This window comes from Sinocyclocheilus rhinocerous, unplaced genomic scaffold (assembly GCF_001515625.1).
Source record: "Sinocyclocheilus rhinocerous isolate Xijiao unplaced genomic scaffold, SAMN03320098_v1.1 scaffold662, whole genome shotgun sequence".
NCBI lineage: Eukaryota > Metazoa > Chordata > Actinopteri > Cypriniformes > Cyprinidae > Sinocyclocheilus > Sinocyclocheilus rhinocerous.
The window spans coordinates 1,834,808-1,855,637 of NW_015639782.1; the positions used below are offsets into that span (position 1 = coordinate 1,834,808).

A 20,830-nucleotide genomic window follows, 5' to 3' on the forward strand; every position below is an offset into this window, starting at 1 on the left:
GACTAAAAAAAAAAAAAAAAAAAAAGAGCCATAAATGAGTGGTATCTAATAGTAAGTCTAAATCTGCATTCTGCTTTTTTTTTTTTTTAATTCCTGTTCTGTTGTAGCTCTTATCAGATACACACACCGAACCCAACAGTAAAACAGCACAACTGGGTCAGACATGTGCTGGCATCTGAATGTTTCTGAGCAACTGGAGCATATGTTGGGCATCATCAACACAAATGTGTGTGTGTGTCTGCGCCCAAGTGCTCCCCAATCCCCCCGGGCCCCTTGGACTCATGTTCCAGTTAATTACTCCCTATTAAAAGCTAATTAGTGTTGATGCACACGGGCAGCCTGTGCTCATCAAGAACAAACACAGCAAAAAATAATTTAGTTAATTTGTACTTTTGACTTGTTTTTCAGTAAAAAAAAAGTATTAAATATACAGGTGCATCTCAATAAATTATATAAAATATATGTGTACATTATGTATGTATATATGTGTATATTTAGGATATTTGTACATTTTGTGTGTAAATAAATAAAAAAACCTAAACTAATTCTTGAAACTAAATAAAATTTAAATAACTCTTCTGAAAACCATATCACAAAAAGTTTTTCTATTAGATCAACATATGTTATTATATATGTTGTTTCAAGGACTTTTAGACCTTTTCGAAAAAATGTAGGAAAACACTGATTTTTGCAGTACTGTGAGTTTTCAGATGAATGAGCCAAAGATATGACCTCATGCTCCATTCGTAGCAATGACATAATCCAGAACAATTCTATCCAATCATCTTTCATTGCGCCTTCACATGCAGTGCTTATTCATTAAGCCAAATTACATTTCCATACTTATTTATTCTCCTTATTACTCTCGATGGCAGCTCACCTCCCACTTTTAATTATCACATTAATAATACAGACATGAGCTCCATTAGAAGGAGGAGATCAGAAGACATGGGCAGCGTGAGTACGGTTTAGTCTGTTCTTGTGGCTCATTTGATCTGAAGCTGATTTAAAGATTTATATAAAGATGTTCATGCTGTAGGAAAGACCTGAAAGCATGACATTAATATGTAAGTGTCACACAATATAGCTTCTATCTGATTCTAGTTGACATTTCTCATAACTAGAGATGTACTCTGCATGAATGATGCCATACAGATGATTATAAGTCATTTTTGTGGGAGACTTTAAATGCACAACAGAAATGCACTACTGTTCAAAAAGTTGGGTGCCAGTAAGATTTTAATGCTTTTAAAAGAGGTCTCTTATGCTCAGTAAGGCTGCATTTATTTGATCAAAATCTACAGTCAAAAACAGCAATACTGTGAAAGATTATTACAATTTAAAATAACTGTTTTCTATTTGAATATATTTTAAAATGTAATTTATTACTGTGACACAAAGCCAAATTTTCAGCAGCCATTACTCCAGTCATCAGTGTCACATGATCATTCAGAAATCATTTGTGACCCTGGACCACAAAACCAGTCATAAGGGTCAATTTTTCGAAATTTTGCATTAATGTTGAGCGAACTGTCATATTACATAAAATTATTCAAAGCAGACAGAATGCTATTGGCTTTTTCTGCATATTATAATGTGCAAAAATTGACTTCATTTTATCCGCCACTATATGACTTCGACATTATGATTCCTAAAAAAATGAAAAGAACCCACCACAGGCATTATGGTACAGCGGGAGCACAGGCTACCCAACTGTTACTACAGGAAATGACTACACACCCCGTGGATGTACAGTCTGGACCAGCTACTCATGCTGAACCTGCTCAGACTCACGGTCCTACTGCGCACCCCTCAGAGATCCAACATGCCCCACTGCCCAAACCCGCTGGAGACCGTAAGAATCAATCACGAGTATCTTCAGCATCATGAGCTGACTGAAGAGCAGCTGAAGGAGAGGGATCTTATTGAGCGTGAGGAGAAGTATTCTGGGATTCAGAGGAAGGTTTACAAAACATACTAAATATCTGCCAATCTTGACCTAAAGTTAAAGACTTCTCAAAGCTATTAAACATTAAACAAGCCTGTCTGACACAACTTCCCTTCAAACGTAAAGATGAAGAGGTGAGGTAGATTAGGCAATAACAGCGATTCCTAACCACTTGGAGTACTAGGTCGCTTTAAACTTATAAAAATGACGACTTTTAATAATATTATTAGGATTGTCAAAACATTGTTTAGCAGTTAATTAACAGCTTCACACATCCTGCTACTTTTTACGGAAAGAACATGCATATGTTTAGTCAATTTGTGTGGATCACGCTTACTGTGCAACATACTGTAAGTGCATGTGTAAAAACTGCGGAAGATTTCTATGACACTGCTGTTTAATCACACTCACATACCTCAATATAACACTTTATCTTATTTTCATCCATAAAATGTCTCAGTCAATCAAGCTAATATAAAACTAAATGCATTTCCAAATTCTGTATTTCTCAAATTACTCATATGGCGAGTCTGATTTTCACCCCCAGAATCGATTGACAGTGAATTATTGCATTCATGACATTTTAATAATATTACTTGTAATGCCAAATGATATCTAGTATAATATGAGGAGAATGATTCTGGTTTGGAGTCGATGAGGGGCTACTTGAGTCAGACTGAAGGGCCTGTGGGAGTACATAAGACGAAAACAGTTAAGTAACACTGACTAAAATTAAGAAGGCCGATATTCAGGATGTTAAATTGATTCTCTAGTGTAGAAGGCAGAAATCTGTGCCAGAGTTTTGGTGACTTGATCCTTGACATTGAGGGCTCCACTGCACTGCCTCCAGCACAGGAGAAAACCTAATTTCTAGTAAACACCAGAGATGCTAGGAATGAACTTTACTGTCAAATCATCTTTTGCAGTAATTGTTTTAAATCTGACCTGAAGTAACATTTCGGCACAGTTTCGGCTGTTTGTATTACTTTTGCAAGAAAGAATGAGCAGGAATGTAGTTGTAGTTGTAGTTGTAAGTTTATTTGACTGTGGCATTTAATTAATTTTCTTTATGCTTTGACATTTTTGAGTTGACCATTTAATCTGTCAGGGCCACATTACCAGTGACATTCTTTGACACAATCAAGATGGCTTCCTTCCCAACACAGAATGTGAAGGATTGCTTCGTCTTCAATACGCTGCATAAAATGAGTCTGAACGCATTCCAGAATTAATTATGATATTTCTATAGAAGCCAAGGAATGACATTGAGATTTGTCTGACATTTCTGGCATGGCATCGTTATTCTAGTTGTCTCTTCCCCTATCTCTCTCTTGGGTCCTAATTAACTTCTGAGGGCCTGAGAGGCCTCTGACACAGCTGTCTGTCCCCTAAGGCCAACTGTTCACCACTGTTGTGACCAGGCCATTTCACCCCCATTTACTCCTCAACTGCACATTCTGAAGAGCAAACAGCTGCAGCTAATAGTGCATAATGCTGTAATGTTGACACATGCACTCACAGACGCACACCTTCAACAATTACAAAATGGATACACTTAACAGACAAGGCAAGAATGGATATTAGGGGGATATGAATTAAAAACTCTAATTACCATCACTCAGATGCTCACCATACTCAGCTATACCTGACAAATGAAAAACACTTACAAAACACACATATGAGATCCATAAATAGTTACATTTGTATTGCTAAATCTCAGCTGATTTAGTTTTAGCTCATTAGATATATGCTATGGTGTCTTGGAAGTGTGGCTGATACCCTTTTCCTTATTAAGTACCTTCATGCATAAATCACTGCCTGTTTAGTGACTGACTGACTGGATTTAAAAAAATTTTTTTTTTTTCATTTAACAAGACATTAAGTGATGGACTGGAGTAAGTGAATTATTGTGATGTTTTTATCAGCTGTTTGGACTCTCCTTCTGACGGCACCCATTCACTGCAGAGGATCCATTGGTGAGCAAGTGACGTAATGCTAAATTTCTCCAAATCTGTTCTGACAAAGAAACAGAAACTCATTTACATCTTGGATGGCCTGAAGACTTTTCTTTTATTATTATTTTCAATTTTAGTTTTTAATTAAATTTGGCCCATGGCATCAATTCTCAATTAAGCAAGTGCATTTAAGTTCTAATGCAAGATCACAAGATTTTAAACTGTTTTTGCAATAATTATTTAGCAGTTCCAAACAAAGCAGAACAACTGCATCTCAAAGGTGTTTTGTTTTTTATTGATTCAGTGTTTCTGAATGAATAGTCAATGATTCACTGACCACTTTTTAAAAACAGGGGTCACTTGCTTCATTCGTGAATGAATCAGCTGGTTTGAATGAATCATTAAATGAATGATTCTATGATTCATTTATTGACACTTGCCACACTTGAGTACATTTTCAGCAAATTTTCATTTTTGGGTGAACTATTCCTTTAATAGTGCTGCGTTATTATGTGCAATTCTAAGAAATTCTATTTAAAAATTCAACAGTTCATTTCTTTACTAGGCTATTTTCAAGCTATGAAAGATGTGTGAACATCTACATTTTCTTGAAACAATCCTTAAAAAAAGACAATTCTGCAAAAACATCGGAATAGTCAACTCATTTTGATTCTTTAATATGGTGCATTTCAGAGGGGGAAAAAAAGATATTCAAAGAGAAGCAGGAATCAATTTGAATGTGAATAGTGGCTGTTTCATACTAGAATGAAGCCAGACTAAATGAGAGTTTGTTCAAACAACAGCTAAATAGCTATTTGGCTATTGGTTAACATAACATTATCCAATAGACAAATAACAAAAAAGGAAAGTAGTTTCAGAGAAAGTTATTACTTTTGATTACAGATTAGGATTTCTTTGAAATAATGTGCATCGATGAATCATTCCCAATAAGAACAGGAACAAGCATTAAGACAGTAAATAGAATCCATTTTGATTTCATGCTGACTTTAATGATCACTTCAGTTTTGAGCTGATATATACAAGTCATTAGGATGAGATACTGCAGCTCTTAAAGCTTTTCTGTTTGGGCCAGGGATGCACTGATTTATTGTCATTTGCCAACCTTAACTTGATTTGGACTGTGAGAGAGTGAAAGAGTTATGGGACAGAAGCATGTGGGACACGGCGCATTGAAATATGACAATTTTTAAATTGGGTTCCATAGGGCGCATGGAGAGCCAGGCACAGGCAGTCACAGAACGAATGTTGAAAAAGAGCAATTAGCAAGGCACAGGGAATCCACCACACCACTCGACATCAGTTACCCCACAAAGACCACATCACAATTCACACCCTGTTGCCTGTCATATGGAACTGGAGTCGGCCAAACTCATTAGATACACGCACACAAAATCATCCGCTCAGCTACCAGCCACTTACGCTGTCTCCGTTTTATTCAGAAAGCTTTTTAGACTTCAAGATTTGTGACAAGCTCTGGGGCAATATGTCTCTTCAGGGCCATTTTGAGATTGTAGTAATATTGGAAAGCATTTACGAGGCTTATTCTATTGTAATATATGCTACTTTTACCCACTTAGCAAAAGCTGTCAGAATAAAAACACTAATAGAGAAAGTGTGTGGGTCGTAGAGAGATAAAAGCCTCTTCCATTCTGAAATAACGTATATTATACAACATTTTAAGGAGTTCTGGATGCTGATTGGTCAATATAGCATTCCAGCCATCCTAAAATACACAAAATAATCCTTAGTGAGGCGAGACACCATATTTAATCTGACACAAATTAAAACAAGGCTGCAAAGGAATAGTTGTACAGACCATTCAATAAGCTGTACTGTTGGTCCCTTGATGCCAGTCTTTCAGCTGATGAAACAATGAAAAAATGTTTCCAGTAGAAAAAAATTTTTTGGGAAAACATGGGCTGTGAAAATTAAACGTGACCTATAAGACAGTACAACTTATTTATCAAGCTATACTTGCTCCCTTGTGCACTCATTTTTATTCGTATCAAATTAAACATGCTGTCTACTCTGGCAAGGGTCCATAGTAACCGCAATAATGCGAAACACTTGTTCTGCTGCACAGCACCAATAGAGAACAACTATTAATCTTAGTTTACATGTCAGAGACTATATCTGCAAGTAGAATGATGCCACTTAATGAATTTACTTAACGTTTTAATGAACATTTATGTCCTTGTTATACACTAAAAGACACTATATTGTGAATATAGAGAGTCTAAAATAGAAGAACACAGTATTAGTATGTAGTTACACGGTCATCAGATTGAAGTACTCACTTGTCTGTCATCTCCTGTCCGTTCCAGCAGAGGGAGCGGTTGAGTGCCGTCGGCTCTTTGCTGCACAAAGCTTCTCCCAGGCCACTGTAGAACTGACTGAAGCCCCTCAGACCCGAGATAAACTCCCTGCAGCAGTCAGAAAGGAAATTGAGAAAGTAAGAGAGCACAGAAAGAAGAAAGAGAGAGAGAGAGAAAGAAAAAGTCAAGTGGACTCAAAGAAAAAAAAAATTAATTAGATGGTATGCACAAAGAGGCAAGATTAAAAAGAATCCATGGCACAATGATACAGGGATTTATGGGAAAATTGAGGGGCATGGAGAAAGAAGAGTGAAGAATCAGAAATGGGCTTGGGGTCAAACGCAGTGTGAAACGTGATCTACTCCATTACGTGTCGTTTCCTGTCAGGCTAAGTTGATTCGAGACGCTTTGACTGTTAATTGACATTATGCTGGAAAAGAAACAGCCCACTCTCATCTGTTCATCAGCGCAAGGGAGAGTGGAACTGCACAGGACAGAGGGGGCAGAAGGCAGCGCAATGTCACTCACACAGCAGGAGACAAAGTCTGTGTTAATGAGCATCTCTCTGTCACCATCAGCCTGAACACACACACACACACACACACACACACCGCAACTAACAGCACAAACACACACTGCATTTCTCAACTCATTTACATACCTCTACCCAGAATGACCTAGTCAGACATGTGCCAGATTTTTTAATATACTTGTAATCTAATAATAATATACAATAATAGAATAATATTCTATATTAATTAATGTATTTATGCATTCTATATCATTATATTACATAATGTACCCTATACCATTCAAAAGGTTGAGTCAGTTTAATTTTATTTATTCTTTTAATTTATACTCTTATTCAGCAATGATGAATTAAATTGATTTTAAAAAGTGACAGTAAAACAGTAAAGATTTTTATTTCAAATAAATGTAGTTATTTTGAACTTTCTATTCATCAAAGAACTTTTTCTAGCAGCACAACTGTTTTCAACATTGATAATAATAAGAAATGGTTCTTGAGCATCAAATCAGCATATTAGAATGATTTCTGAAGGATCATGTGACACTGAAGACTGGAGAAATGATGCTGAAAATTCAGCTTTGCCATCACAGAAATGAATTACTTTTTAAAATGTATTCAAACAGAAAAAAGTTATTTTCAATTGTAATAATATTTCACAATATTTTTGATTTTACTCTATTTTAATGCAGCCTTAGTGAGGATAAGAGACTTTTTTCAAAGACACTGATCTCAAACATTTGAATGGTAGTGCATATGATAGAAATATAATTTATTTTTAGATTTAGAAATGTGTATATATCACATACATACATACATATTAATAAATATTATGCATTATACATAAATCAAATCATAAGTTGAACTCAAACATATCTTACACTCAAGTAAAGGTTTGATAATGAAAGAAGTAGAAGAAAAGTACAGAAATAGAAAAAAAGGTGCATGTTGCCCTTGCACACAGCATCTCTCAAATACTCAAAAGCACAGAATCGACTGTTTGATTTGATTGTAAGACGCCTAAAAAGGTCAATGAGGATCTATACAGAGAAAAACATGAAGGAAGAGAGAGAGAGAGTGTGAGTGCTGAAGTGGAGAGTCTATTACAGCATCTCAATGCAATCCACACAAACAGCATCAGAAGATGTGAGCTGTATTAAGAGATGCATGAGAACGACATTATGCTTGACTGCAATTCCTATTTCTCAAATTTATAATACACACATTATATTTTCACTGAATTGACTTACTGTCAATTCTATAGCAGCAATGCTTTGCAGTCCTCTTGGAGTGTTTAGAGCACTTTAAGACTCTCAAGAGATTCAAATAAAACAGGAATGTGTGTATTTTCAGCTGCTGATTGCCATTTTTAAGAGCTGAGGGTAAAGAGCAGTCAGGTCATCCTCATGCTTCATTACGACTGAATAACAAGGTCAGCCATTAGAATCAGTGAGGCAGTTGAGCTCCAAAAGCACCACAAGTATCATAAACGTGTCCATTTATTTAAAATCAACTTTAAAAGTCTCTAAAAAAGAGACTGAAATTTAAGTCATTGTGTTCAGCATGTCAAATATGGTATTGCACAAGGTCTGAAATCTGAATATTTGGAAGTGCAAACAGGCACGTGCACCGATAGACCCAAGCAGTGCCTGCATTTAAGTTCTGGTTACGCAAGATCACAAGATTTTTAACTGTTTTTGAAAAAACTATTTTGCCAACAAAAATAGTTCCAAACAAAGCAGAACAACTGCATCTTACAGCAAGGAACAGTGGAATTTCATTTTTTAATGATTCAGTGTTTTTGAATGAATCAGGTAAGTCAGTTATTCAATGACCAATTCTTAAATACAGGGGTCACTGAATCATCTGGTTTGAATTAATCATTCTATGATTCACTTATTGCGACTTGCCACCACCTACTGGTGATTTCAGTTTTTCACATATATATATACTGTACAGCAGTGTTAATTTCGTTGACGAATCATTTTCGTCATAATTGTCGTCAATAAAAAAAATTTCACCGACGAACGAACTAAAACTCTTTTTGAATGACAAAAACTATGACGTAAATCTATTGACATTTTCGTCAACGAATAAAAACGAGACGAAAATGTTGGGGAGGGACGATTTGGGAAGAGATTCATTCAGAACGAATCTGCTGCGTGGTTCGGAGGTTATATGAACCGGCGGGATATAAGCTAAAATACACTTGCTGCACGTCGCATAAAACGTTCAAAAAGAGAAGAGCAGACATATGGATAAATCTGACGATGCAAGAGAACTCAATTCGGTCCGGTTTTCTGAGCGCAGACAGAAATGATGTCGAATTGTCCGTTTTGACAAGCATTCACGTAAACACAGTTGATTATGTCTTAAGTGAACGTAAACAGTAGGGAGAATGTGTATCAGTACATTGCATCCATTGCAGCTGTGCATTCGTTTTTAAAGGGATAGCAGCCTAATTTAGTTGCTATTGTCCGAGTCATTGATGATTAACAATCATTTCTGTCAAGTAACAAAAGAAAGACAGAAAATCACGCACTGCTCTTGACTGAAAATGTCACCGCAGTTAAATCAGTGTCTATCATGATAAAACCTTAATATCAAATCTTATGATAGTTAGTCGACTAAAACTAGACTAAAACTAAAAACAATTCAGATGACTAAAATATGACTAAAACTAAATGGCATTTTAGTCAAAAGACTATGACTAAAACTAAATCAAAATTTGCTGTCAAAATTAACACTGCTGTACAGTATATATAAATATAGATGAATACAGATGAATCGTTCACAATGAGATGCAATTAGAAAATAGATATGATGAATTTCCATTTCATGTTGACTTTACGTAATTCTCGAACTTGAACTGTTACTGTATGAAAAACATAGTTTTCATGTTACTATCTGCTTTTTTTTTTTTTCTTCTTCTTCATATACAAACGTTTTTGAAAACTGAAGCATGTCATTACCTGCGCCGTCCAAAGAGGGTCTCACCGGGGTCAAAGTTCACCGTAGGACGACTGTGGGCCACCAGCGAGGCAGCCGCGTGTTCTGCTGACATCGGCGCAGCACGAGATACCCGCGAGGGTGCGTGTGCACATATCCCGCTCACCTGTGAACAGGAGAAGATTGGAAGGCTAAATGTGATCCCTCTTGGAAGACGTCCAGCTGAGAAAGCAATTAATGAGACAAACTGTCCCTGCAAAACTTCCTCCCCATTCAGCTAATTGTCTTGCTGATGGTGCTGCATTTGCCTCCTGTTTGTTTTGGTTTGATGACAATACGATTTACATAACAAAACGAGGCATTGTTGGGTCTGTCAGACACTTTGGCTGTGCCTTTCAATAATCATAACCCTTTGCAAACGTAGTGAAAGTAAACAAGCCCTCTCATTCCCTTTCTCGTGAATGCTAAACGCTATTGTTTTTATACGGGACAACATAATAATAGTAATACACCGCTCCCACACTGGCTGTGTGAGATAATGGAGTCTTGCCATTCTTTCAGGTGCAATAAAAATGCAAATGCCTCTTAATGTGTAGCTTGTGGTTTAATGATTTGCCGCTGGTTTAATTTCCCATGGGGGCTGGTCCAGGGCGTAATTTTGCCATGTAATGCTTGTGGCATATTGTGCATGCTTGTTCATGAATGAATATGTGGGTAAACAGGCTCTGGAATTCTGATGGGATTCGAGACAGGAAATCAATAGTACAAGGACACCTTCATGCGGGCTGCAAGATCGGTTGATGTGGATAAACATAACAAGAAGATAAACTTTTTAACATGTTCTGAAACATCCGTGGGTGTGGTGATCGGATTCACCCTACAGTCATTCATATAATTTGCACACACACCAACAACCTGCTGTTGAGCTAAACGACATGATTATCAGAGTAGATCAATAGAAGCTCTTTCTAGCAAACAGCCCAGGGGAGAGTAAATAGATACTGTTGATGTGCATGAATGTGTGTGTTTGTTTGTGTGTGTGTGTGTGTGTGTGTGTGTGTGTGTGTGTGAAAGAGATTAAGAGAGAAAGCAAAACACAGAACAAGACAAAGACAAAAAAGGTATGGTGGAAGATCGGATCAGAGCACGTTGACACAAATGCAATCCTGACACAACATATTCCAGCACTGCAGCACTTTCTACCATTGCTTTTCATTATTTTTTCTGTGGTTCCTCAGGTCATATGATATCTCACTCAAACCCAAGCTACTCAAAAGGTATCTAAGTTACAAACTACTTTATACAAAAACAGCAAAGCTACGTTGAAAGCTACTTATTTAAAAAAATATATATATATTTTATTTAAAAACTTCTTTATAAAAATACTGAAAGTAATTCAATAAACATGAACATAATTTGATGAGTTACTTTTTATATATTTTTTTCCACAAGCCAAAATAGTTACACTATAAAGCCATAGCAGATCATGTATGAATCAGCGTTTTTACAAAATGATTAAATGGATGATTCAATGACTCGCTTTTAAATACATTCACTTGCGTCATTGCTGAATGAATCAGTGGCTACGTTTACATGCACAATTTTTGGTTCAATCGGACTGAATTCATTCCGATTGATGAATCTGAATGTAGTGTTTACATGAACACTAAATAAAGTGATTGGGTTGATGTGCGCGTTTATATGTCACAAGCTTCAAATCGGAATAAATTTTTTTGACATGCGCCCACTGCACAAATATTTCTCACTGTTTGCACATAATAACCACTCTCCTACACGGCTTCTTTATTTGTTTTTAACAGCAGAATTAATATTTATTAATTTATGAATAAATATATATTTAAACCGCTGTGCCATGCTGCTCATATTTATCACGCAGTAAAAATGCCCCTCCCCGAGCCCAAAACGGGTTGCCTGTGAATGAGAATCCAAAACAAGGACTGGTGGGAGGTTGTCCATCCGATTACAAATGGATCATTTGGTTGCATGTAAACGTAGTCACTGTTTTTTACCAAATCGTTTAAATGAATGATTAATTGACTCACTCATGAAGAGTCACTTGCTGCCACCTGCTGGAGTAATTATGAAAATTAAAGATTTTTTGAAACAGGCAAGCAGAGTTATAAAAATATTTAAAAGTCAGAGTGCTGATATAAGCTATAACAAGCACATCAATCATAATGCACAATGTTCCTTCCTTAAGTCCCTTAGGGTTAGGGTTAGTATAGAGCGGGTTTGTGTATGTGAGACAGTGTGGGACAGGAGTATAGAGCGGGTTTGTGTATGTGAGACAGTGTGATTGTTTCTCTCATTAGAGGGGTATTAATATCAGGCAGGCGACAGAGGATGTGCTGGCTAACAGTAACACTGAGATAAGCGGCGTCTCACAGAGAGGCTCTTTAAATATCCAGTGCCTTTTATCTGTACCTCACACACCCCTGAGAGGAGCATTAGGACCAGACACACACACACACACACACACACACACTTAATAATAAAAAACAAAAACACTCTCACATACACTTCATGACATCAGTGTGCAATGTTTAATACAGACATACATCCTCAGCTGAAACAATGGCTTATCAGCACAGCTGAAAATACAAAACAAATCACATGTGAAGGTTAAATGATAAACGGGGCCCCAAGTAGAAGACAATGCTGGGATTTTTGCTGGGAGTCTAAAGCAATAAGCCATTCAAGACCACATGATGCAGTGACTCTACATTGGTTAAGGTGTTTGGTTCTCAGCCAGGAGGCCGGGGCCCACTAAATAGTTTTTACTGAAGAACATATAGTTGTAATATTGTGTTGGACAATGGGGCACTTTGAGTCAAAAAGGTTAAGAGGGGTGCCGAAAAACCCACATATGTTAAAACAACTGTAATGTATCACCAATGTTTAATACTAATAATAATCATAGCCAGATGTTTACATTTTATGAAGAAAATGGGAGTGGAGTAAAAGTTACTAGCACTAATTTGCTGATTAAAAGGCTGCCAAATTCAACTGATGAGCAGCAACAGGTGTGTGTGTGGGCTATTTTACAATGGTTTTGAATACAGCTCATCTCATCAGATGTCAGGAGTAAGATCCATAAGCAGAGATTTAGCTAGGGATAAAAGATTTAGCTTTGGGTGTCTATAAAACAGAAATCGTTTTGACAGAGCATTTGATGCACAGTAGTGTGTAAGCTGCATTTAGAGGGCGTAGGAAGAGCCATGCCAGATTGAAATCAAGAAATAATACAGCGATTTCCTGGACCTGTCTTTTACATTTGAAAGTGGTTTAGAGCAGTGAATCTCAACCTTTTGGCGTACCGGAACCCAGTCCAATTCAGAACCATCCTCAAGGACCCCCAGAACAAAATTGACTCATCTATGTATCATTTGTGTCTTTGTGAGGACCAAATGCAGTCAAGTATAATTCAAGTTTGTTGACTTGTCCAGTATTTGGCCATATTATCAGCTATATTGGATTTTTCTTTCATGGGAACATGTCATGTCAAAATATACAACATTTATACAAAAATTCATACTTTATACGGACCCCCTGGCCTTACGTCAAGGACCACTAGGGGTCCACGGACCCCTGGTTGAGAAACACTGGTTTAGAGAATATGCATTAAGTGCCAGAGGTCATGAGTTTGAATCACCCTCAAGTTGTTCCAAACCTATATGGGTTTCTTTATTCTGCTGAACATAAAAGTAGATTATATGGAAGAATGTGGGTAACCAAACAGTTGCTTGTACCCACTGACTTCCATTGTATGGAAAAAAAATACTATGGAAGTCAAAGGGAACCACAAACTGTTTAGTTACTATAACATTTTGTGTGTGTGTGTGTGTGTGTGATTGTGTATAGCAGAAGAAAGAAATTCTTACAGGTTTGGAACAACATTTTTGGGTGAACTATCCCTTTAATGCCACAAACGATTTGTCTTATGAATCTAAAGTGAAAGTGAAGTGACGTGTGGCCAAGTATGGTGACCCATACTCGGAATTTGTGCTCTGCATTTAACCCATCCAAGTGCACACACACACACAGTAGTGAACACACACACACACACACACCGTGAACACACACACGGAGCAGTGGGCAGCCATGTGCTGCGGCGCCTGGGGAGTAATTGGGGGTTCGGTGCCTTGCTCAAAGGCCTCACCTCAGTCGTGGTATTGAAGGTGGAAGAGAGTGCTTTATTTATTTTTTAGAAAATAATAGTTTTATTCAGCAAGGAAACATTAAATTGGAAAGAAATGACAGTAAAGACATTTATAATGCTACAAAAGATGTATTTCAAATAAATGCTGTTATTTTAAAATTACTCTTCATCAAGGAATTCTAGAAAAAGGTATCACGGTTTCCACAAAAATATTAAGCAGCACAACTGTTTTCAACATTGATAGTAAGAAATGTTTCTCGAGCAGCAAATCAGCATAGTAGAATGATTTCTGAAGGATCATGTGACACTGAAGACTGGAGTAATGGCTGCTGTAGCTCAGCTTTGAAATCAGAGGAATAAATTACATTTAAAAAAATATTAAAATAGAAAAGAGTTATTTTAAATTGTAATAAGATTTCACAATATTACTGTTTTTACTGTATTTTTAATCCAAAAAATGCAGGGTTAGTAAGCATGAGATTTGTCTGAGAAATCTTTCCAGCCTCAAACTTTTGAACAGTAGTGTATGTTTTTGATAAGTTTAGATGTCTAGTTGGGAGCTGTCACAGTCGCTCACTCATGACTAGAGATGTACGCAGATTTTCCCCCAGGTGTTCAGTCTGAGAGTTTGGAGGTGCTATGAGTCGGTGTGAAATAGCACACGTCCTCGGAGTCAGGTGAGATGTAACTACAGCAGAAGTCTGCCTGCACCTCCTCATTTACAGCTGCGAGGTCAGGGGAGGAGGAGCTGCACTCCCTCGGGCACACATCGGCTTCCAGAAAAAACATTTCTGCTCACTCCATCACTTTCATGCTGCCTTAAAGTATGCTTTTCAATCTTGTTCTTTCTTCCTCTCTCTCTCTCTTTTGTCGCCATTGCTCCCTCAGTAACTGGTAAAAATAGTGCTTCATAAATCATGCATTCTTTTCCAGAGCAAAGAGAGAGGGGGCACACTTTAAAAGGAGAAATGAGAGAGGGAAAGAGCACATTCAATGAGGGGTTTGATGAGTGAGATGTCACACTGCTAGATAGAACATGGCCACAGGGCTCTTCACAATGAGATGTAATATCATTGTTTTACAGCAGAATTAGATTCAGGTAAGAGCAAGAATCATTATGAAAACTTCTGAAGGTGCTGAAGCCAACAGGATAAAAAATGGTTAACAGTCACCAGAACAGACACCGTTGAAAAAAATGTAGGTTTGGTTTTAATACTGGCAGGACATTTTGAAGTCAATCCAACTACACAGATTAAATATAATTTATCCTACACTGTGAAATAATTTGTGCTCCTTATTGTCAGTTCTTATTTTGAAAAAAGTTATTAATTTATTGTAAATAAATAGTCTTAAGGTACCAGTTTATTTCAAATAAATAATAAATTTTTTAATAATTATATTTCATATTTATTTAAACATTATATTTGTGCACTGAATAACATATCCATACAAATACTTTAAGCATAAATAAAATAAATAACTGCTAACACATTACAATAAGGTTTCATTTGTTAACTAAATTAGTTAACATGAACTAACAATTAACTACAGCATTTTCATCTTTATTAATGTTAATCTCAATATTAACTAATGTATTTTTAAACATTAGTTAATGCACTGTTAACTAACATGAACAATGCTGTGAAATGCATTGCTCATTGTTAGTTAATGCATTAACTAAATGAAACCTTATTGTAAAGTGTAACCAAATAATAGTTAATTTAATTTATAAAAGCAAATAAAATACTTTTATTTTACGAATAAAAACATAATTATATTACTTTTAATACTTGCTGTACAGTATATTAGAGTTTCAGAAAAAAATGTGAATATTTACACTGTTCAAAACAATTAAAATGTGTAATTTGATATTTGTTTAGACAGACCCTGTTTGTCTATTTTTGTGATATAGTTTAAGGTCAGATCAAATTTTATTCAGAAGTCCATGATACATAATAAATGTATCTGAAGGGTACAGATAAATTTTCCTGCAACTGTACATTCTGACAGCAGCGATTGCTAGAAAAATTCCTAGGGATTATTCAGTAGTCCTTTAACCTTAGCAGAGACATGTCCTTATCGCCCATACTCAAATCTACACCCATGCACCTTTGGCTTAGCGTGGCATTTTGACACATTTAAAATGTCAGTCTTCCTTGAATTCATTCATCCACAGACCATCCTAGAACACAGGTTACGTCTAGGGAGGAAAATCATAGTCAGTCAGTCAGTCAGTCGGTTCGGATCAGGCCTGCAGACAGCACTTTACAGCCAGATGACAGACAAACACACATGCACAAACACCATCTTAAGCCTAATTGGCCATTCTCCCTGTGACATGTCCTTTGTATCTGGGTCGACAGCTGTTGATCACTGAGAGGGGAGAAAAAAAATGGACAAGCAAAGGAAAGAATAAGAGTGCAAAACCCCTTTTCTTCAGCATTGTGCCCTTGAAAAGAAAAGCGCAAACAAAAAGAGTTTAAACACAGATAATCACACACCGGACTGAAGAATGCCGTGGATGTCACAAAGATTCTGATCGATTCTCGACAGAAGCTAAGCTCTATAGTTGTTGAACTCAACCAAGGACTTTACTGTTTGTGAAGCTCTAGCTTTCAAAACTCAAAAACTGTGGAAAGGTCATACACACATGCTCTAACCATCAGTGTTGGAGAGTATAGATAAAAGCTTCAATGCCACAAACGTAACTACATTTTCACTAGTATCTGTAGTTCAGCTGTTTTCAAAGTACTATACTTTTCTAGTAAGTAGAAGTGTGACATTATAAAATGTTATTATTATAACATTATAAATGCTGCTTTTTTGTTGCATAGAATGCCTACAGTAATCAACATACTGTCTGTCCTGTTTCATACAAACTCATGAATTGAGTTCTCAGTAGAAGTCTGGTGTATTACATAAATGAATCTGTTTAAAATAATTCACTAAAATGATTCTCTAACATTTACAATATTTACATGTTATTTGTAGCAAAATACTTAAAGTAGTTACATTATGCTATTTGTCACTGTATTTTTGAGCTAAATAAATTCAGGTGCTTCTAGATTTACTACTATATTATTTACCAGTTTACCAATTCATGTTCAATGCAGTCACAATCCACATTCTTTTTATGCCAAATAAATACTGTTCTGACTGTAAAAATATATATCATCTGATAGTTTCCAAGATATTGCCTATTTAATGCATTACAAAGACTGCCTACTTTCATTGCTTATTATATATTAAATAATAATAATATTTTCACTGTTCTTTAAGTATTTTAAACTAGAGTAAATAATAGCTACATTTCGAAGTATCTTCCTCAATACTTGCCCTGTTTCCATCCTGACTGTGAGTTTAATTTATGTAAAAAATTTAAATATGACAAAAACCTAAGGCATGACTTTTTGATGCACATCTAGGAATTTATTTGGTAAATGTGTGATAGTTTATGCATGACATACAAAAAAAAAATAGATATTGTGGCCATGAATTAAGAATTTGTTCCTTTAACTTAATTTGTGGCCACATTTTATTAATTCGCTTAATCGTTTTAGTTTAGTTTGGTCCAGATATGATTAATTCACTCCTTTATTTTAGCTAAACTGAGGCCACTGTGTACTAGTTTGTTCCCTCATTTTAATTTTAGCTAAATTTAGTTTTTTATTCCTGAATGTCATGTGTAAGACTTCATATTTGTCTTTTTGCTAAATAATAATCTAACCACCTCAAGTAAGAACTTGTTTTGTTTCTTTTTGGAATTGTAATTTTTGGGATTTTTTTTTTTAAACTATTGTTTATGTGATGAATATAATACATGAATTGAAACCCAGCTAGTGCTAACCTCACACTTCAGGCACACTCTCTCTCCGTCACACACTGTCCTGTTATTAAGCAATAAAGTACAGAGCCAGTTTCACAAGCATCAGTGTCAACGGCACTTTACACTGAAGGGCACATTACCATATATATGGCGGTCTGGGTGAACATACAAACACCTGTATTGAGTAAACACAGACTTTAATATCGCATCTCTCCCAGATATCCAGAGCATGGATTCACTGAATGTTTCTAGAGCACATACAGTATATTTAGCAACAGACACATATGCAGGAGAGATGTGGTCATTTAGATGTGAAAATATTATCATTCAATGTGACAGCACATATTAACAGCTTATGGCAGTGTGTAGTTAGGTTATTTTTACATGTGCATCACACTGTAGTGCTTTAATGTGAGGTTACATGCCTGAAAGTATAAGATGTAATAGCTCCTCCAGGACCCTGCCTTTAAAACTTCACAGGAGCCCCATCAAGCAGCTCGATTACCCCTTTAGGAATAAATAACATGTTCGTATTCCACTTATCAAAGGCCTCTCTGATCTCCACAAATACTGCGTGAACCAAACACAACCACAGTCATAAACACACACTCACACACACACACCTACGCCTTACCAGCATAAACCTAAGGTGGAGTATTTTACACACTGCGGAGGAGGGGATAAGTGGAGATGGAGCTTTGATGAATAATGCGTGTGTGTAAGTGTCTTGCGCCGATGGGAAACTCAGTGTTAAAGTGGAAAGTTCAGTATGTCGTCCCGTTATGCAAAAGCTGAACAAGCTCCACCATTGCTCATGTTCAATATTTCATGAGCACTTGCCCTCCTGATCTCGCTAACATACTCTAGCAACTGGAGTGCCTTATTGCTGTTTAAACTCCTCCTGCCCCCACAAGAGGGCCGTCAGTGAGAAAGGTTTGTCGGTTGCTGAATAAATGTTTGGGTAAAAATGTTTTAGAGTGATCTTACGCAAGATGAACACATCTGAAATGGTTATCAAAGGAAAACGAGGAGAGAATATTGCAACTAAACTTATTGCAACTATTGCGGTTACTGAAATGTGTTTACAAAGCCGCTAAGAAGACATGGTGATGGAAAAAATATGAGATGGCTGAAATAAATTCTATCTCAATGCTTTTCCATTCCCTCTCAAAATGTCTGCGCTCTCTTGCAAAAATATTGCCTTCCTCACAGAATGTTGCATTAACTTGCAAAACTTTTGCGTTCTCTCAAAAAAGTATTGCGTTCTGCCAATAAACTTTGCATTCTCTCACTAAAACACAGTTAAAATACAGTTTTTCCATCAGCAGTTTTGGATTTGCTTGCAAAAACGCAAAACTTTTGCGAGTGAATGCAGTTTCTTGGGGGGATGCAAAAGTTTTGCAAGTGAACGCGAAAGCGTTGAAATATAATTTTCACTCCCATCTAATTTTTCCCATTACCATGTCCCTTTATGGGCTCCATAGTTTTTTGAAAACTATTTTAAAAAGTTTTGAAAAATAATTATGTATATATTCTAAGATCCCCAACATACCACAATTGTAAAAAAATAAATGAATAATTATTGATAATTTTATTAATTATTAATTTATATACAATTAATTAATTAATTATAGATAAAGATATATATTATGTGCTTTGTCGGTGGTATTTTATAAACATTAATAAATAAAATATTTTACCACATTTTTATTTTAATACATAGTCAATTATAGGATTTAAACTGCCTCTAAAAAGACTGAAAAGTCATTAAAAAGTCTGTGTAAACACATTTTCCGATAATTGTTTTACATTTATTTATTTAATAAAATTTCCATTTCTTTTTTTTTTTATATTTGGAAAAAAAACCACTATATTTTTCTTTTATTTCAAATATAATTATTCCTTAAAAGTACTAAATATCATTAAGGAATCTGAATCGTTAAGTGGAATTGGAATTGTGTCATGTTGGACAGGCAGACGAAGACTGTAGTTTGACTATAACTAGGCATGTAAATGTCTAACTATACTGTATATATCTATACTGAAAGAGGTGTCCTGAAAAATCTTGATAGCTATTTTGATTTTTATAGCCCTAGGCTCTGTTAACAGCCAATCACAAAACTAGCCAATCAGAAACACTTTCTCTCTGTGAATCATTTCACTCGTTCTGGTCTGCTGACACTGGGTTTGCTGACATGTCTTTGGAGGTTGAGGTTTTGGAAAGAGGGTGTTAGCAAAATGGCTGGAATCGCCTACAGTGCTCAAATTCTCACCCTGTTTCTGAGACCGAGTGTCACTCACCTGTGCGCTGACTTTGCTTTTGGCCGCCACGGCTTGTTTGAGAGCCTGTCTGATAATGACGTGCTGTCTGAGCACCACGGCCTCGATGTCCTGCTCCCCCTTCATGGCAGCAGCGAGTGACCCCAGTTCCTCCACGTATGACCTCCAGTGAGGCTGCACCTCCATCGCTCCCCCCAGACACGCCCCCATGGTGCTGACACACAGTGAGCGGCACGGCCGGGCCTCCAGCAGGCCTTGACAGTGCGGGCAGTACCAGAGCTTCAGCAGCGAGCGGCCGCAGTCCCTGCCCGCACGCAGGTGCTGGGTGGTGTTGACCACTTCGATGCCCAGGTTCAGCGCTTGCAGGAAGACCCGAGTGGCCAGGAGCGAGCGAGACAGCCGGGTCATCATCATCTTGGGAAACGATCCGAATGCAGAGGTTCCACTCCAGGCCCCACGGAGGCATTCCTCCGAGATGCTTGTCACTGCCCCGTTGCCAAGGAGACGCTGGTAGGTGAAAGGAAAAAGTCGGGAGAAGAAGGTTGAGACCATGTCGTTTACGTTAGCATCAGAGCCCAGGATGTAGAGGGACATTTCCAGGAATAACTGTGTGACGGCTCCACTGGCTCCGGCCCCCAAATTGGGAAACTCCTCCCGTAACAGCGTCAGAGTGGAATTACGACCCAGACGGAGGACCATGTCAAAAGCCTCTGAAATATAAGAGAAACAAAGAGATGAATGGAAGAGTGATGACAGAGTCTATAGGACTGTTCACTAATTCTTATAAAAATGGTACAAAAGCTGTCACTGGGGCTGTACCCTTTCAAAAG

The 20,830-nt window shown here is 36.9% G+C and overlaps 2 protein-coding genes across 2 annotated transcripts in view; both read right to left on the reverse strand.

Moving 5' to 3' along the window:
• LOC107751964 (glypican-3-like) overlaps nt 1-20,706 on the reverse strand; it is a 66,543-nt gene extending 45,837 nt beyond the window's left edge. The window contains exons 1-3 of the mRNA XM_016567769.1: nt 20,022-20,706; nt 9,738-9,880; nt 6,222-6,347 (exon numbers count right to left, since the gene is read on the reverse strand). Coding sequence (XP_016423255.1) covers nt 6,222-6,347; nt 9,738-9,880; nt 20,022-20,699 — 947 coding nt within the window. The 5' untranslated portion in view covers nt 20,700-20,706. The remainder of the gene's footprint in view (nt 1-6,221; nt 6,348-9,737; nt 9,881-20,021) is intronic.
• A 75-nt stretch (nt 20,707-20,781) lies between these two features.
• Nucleotides 20,782-20,830, reverse strand: part of LOC107752049 (glypican-3-like) — an 80,500-nt gene continuing 80,451 nt past the window's right edge. The window contains exon 4 of the mRNA XM_016567900.1: nt 20,782-20,820. Within this exon, the coding sequence (XP_016423386.1) occupies nt 20,782-20,820 (39 nt within the window). The remainder of the gene's footprint in view (nt 20,821-20,830) is intronic.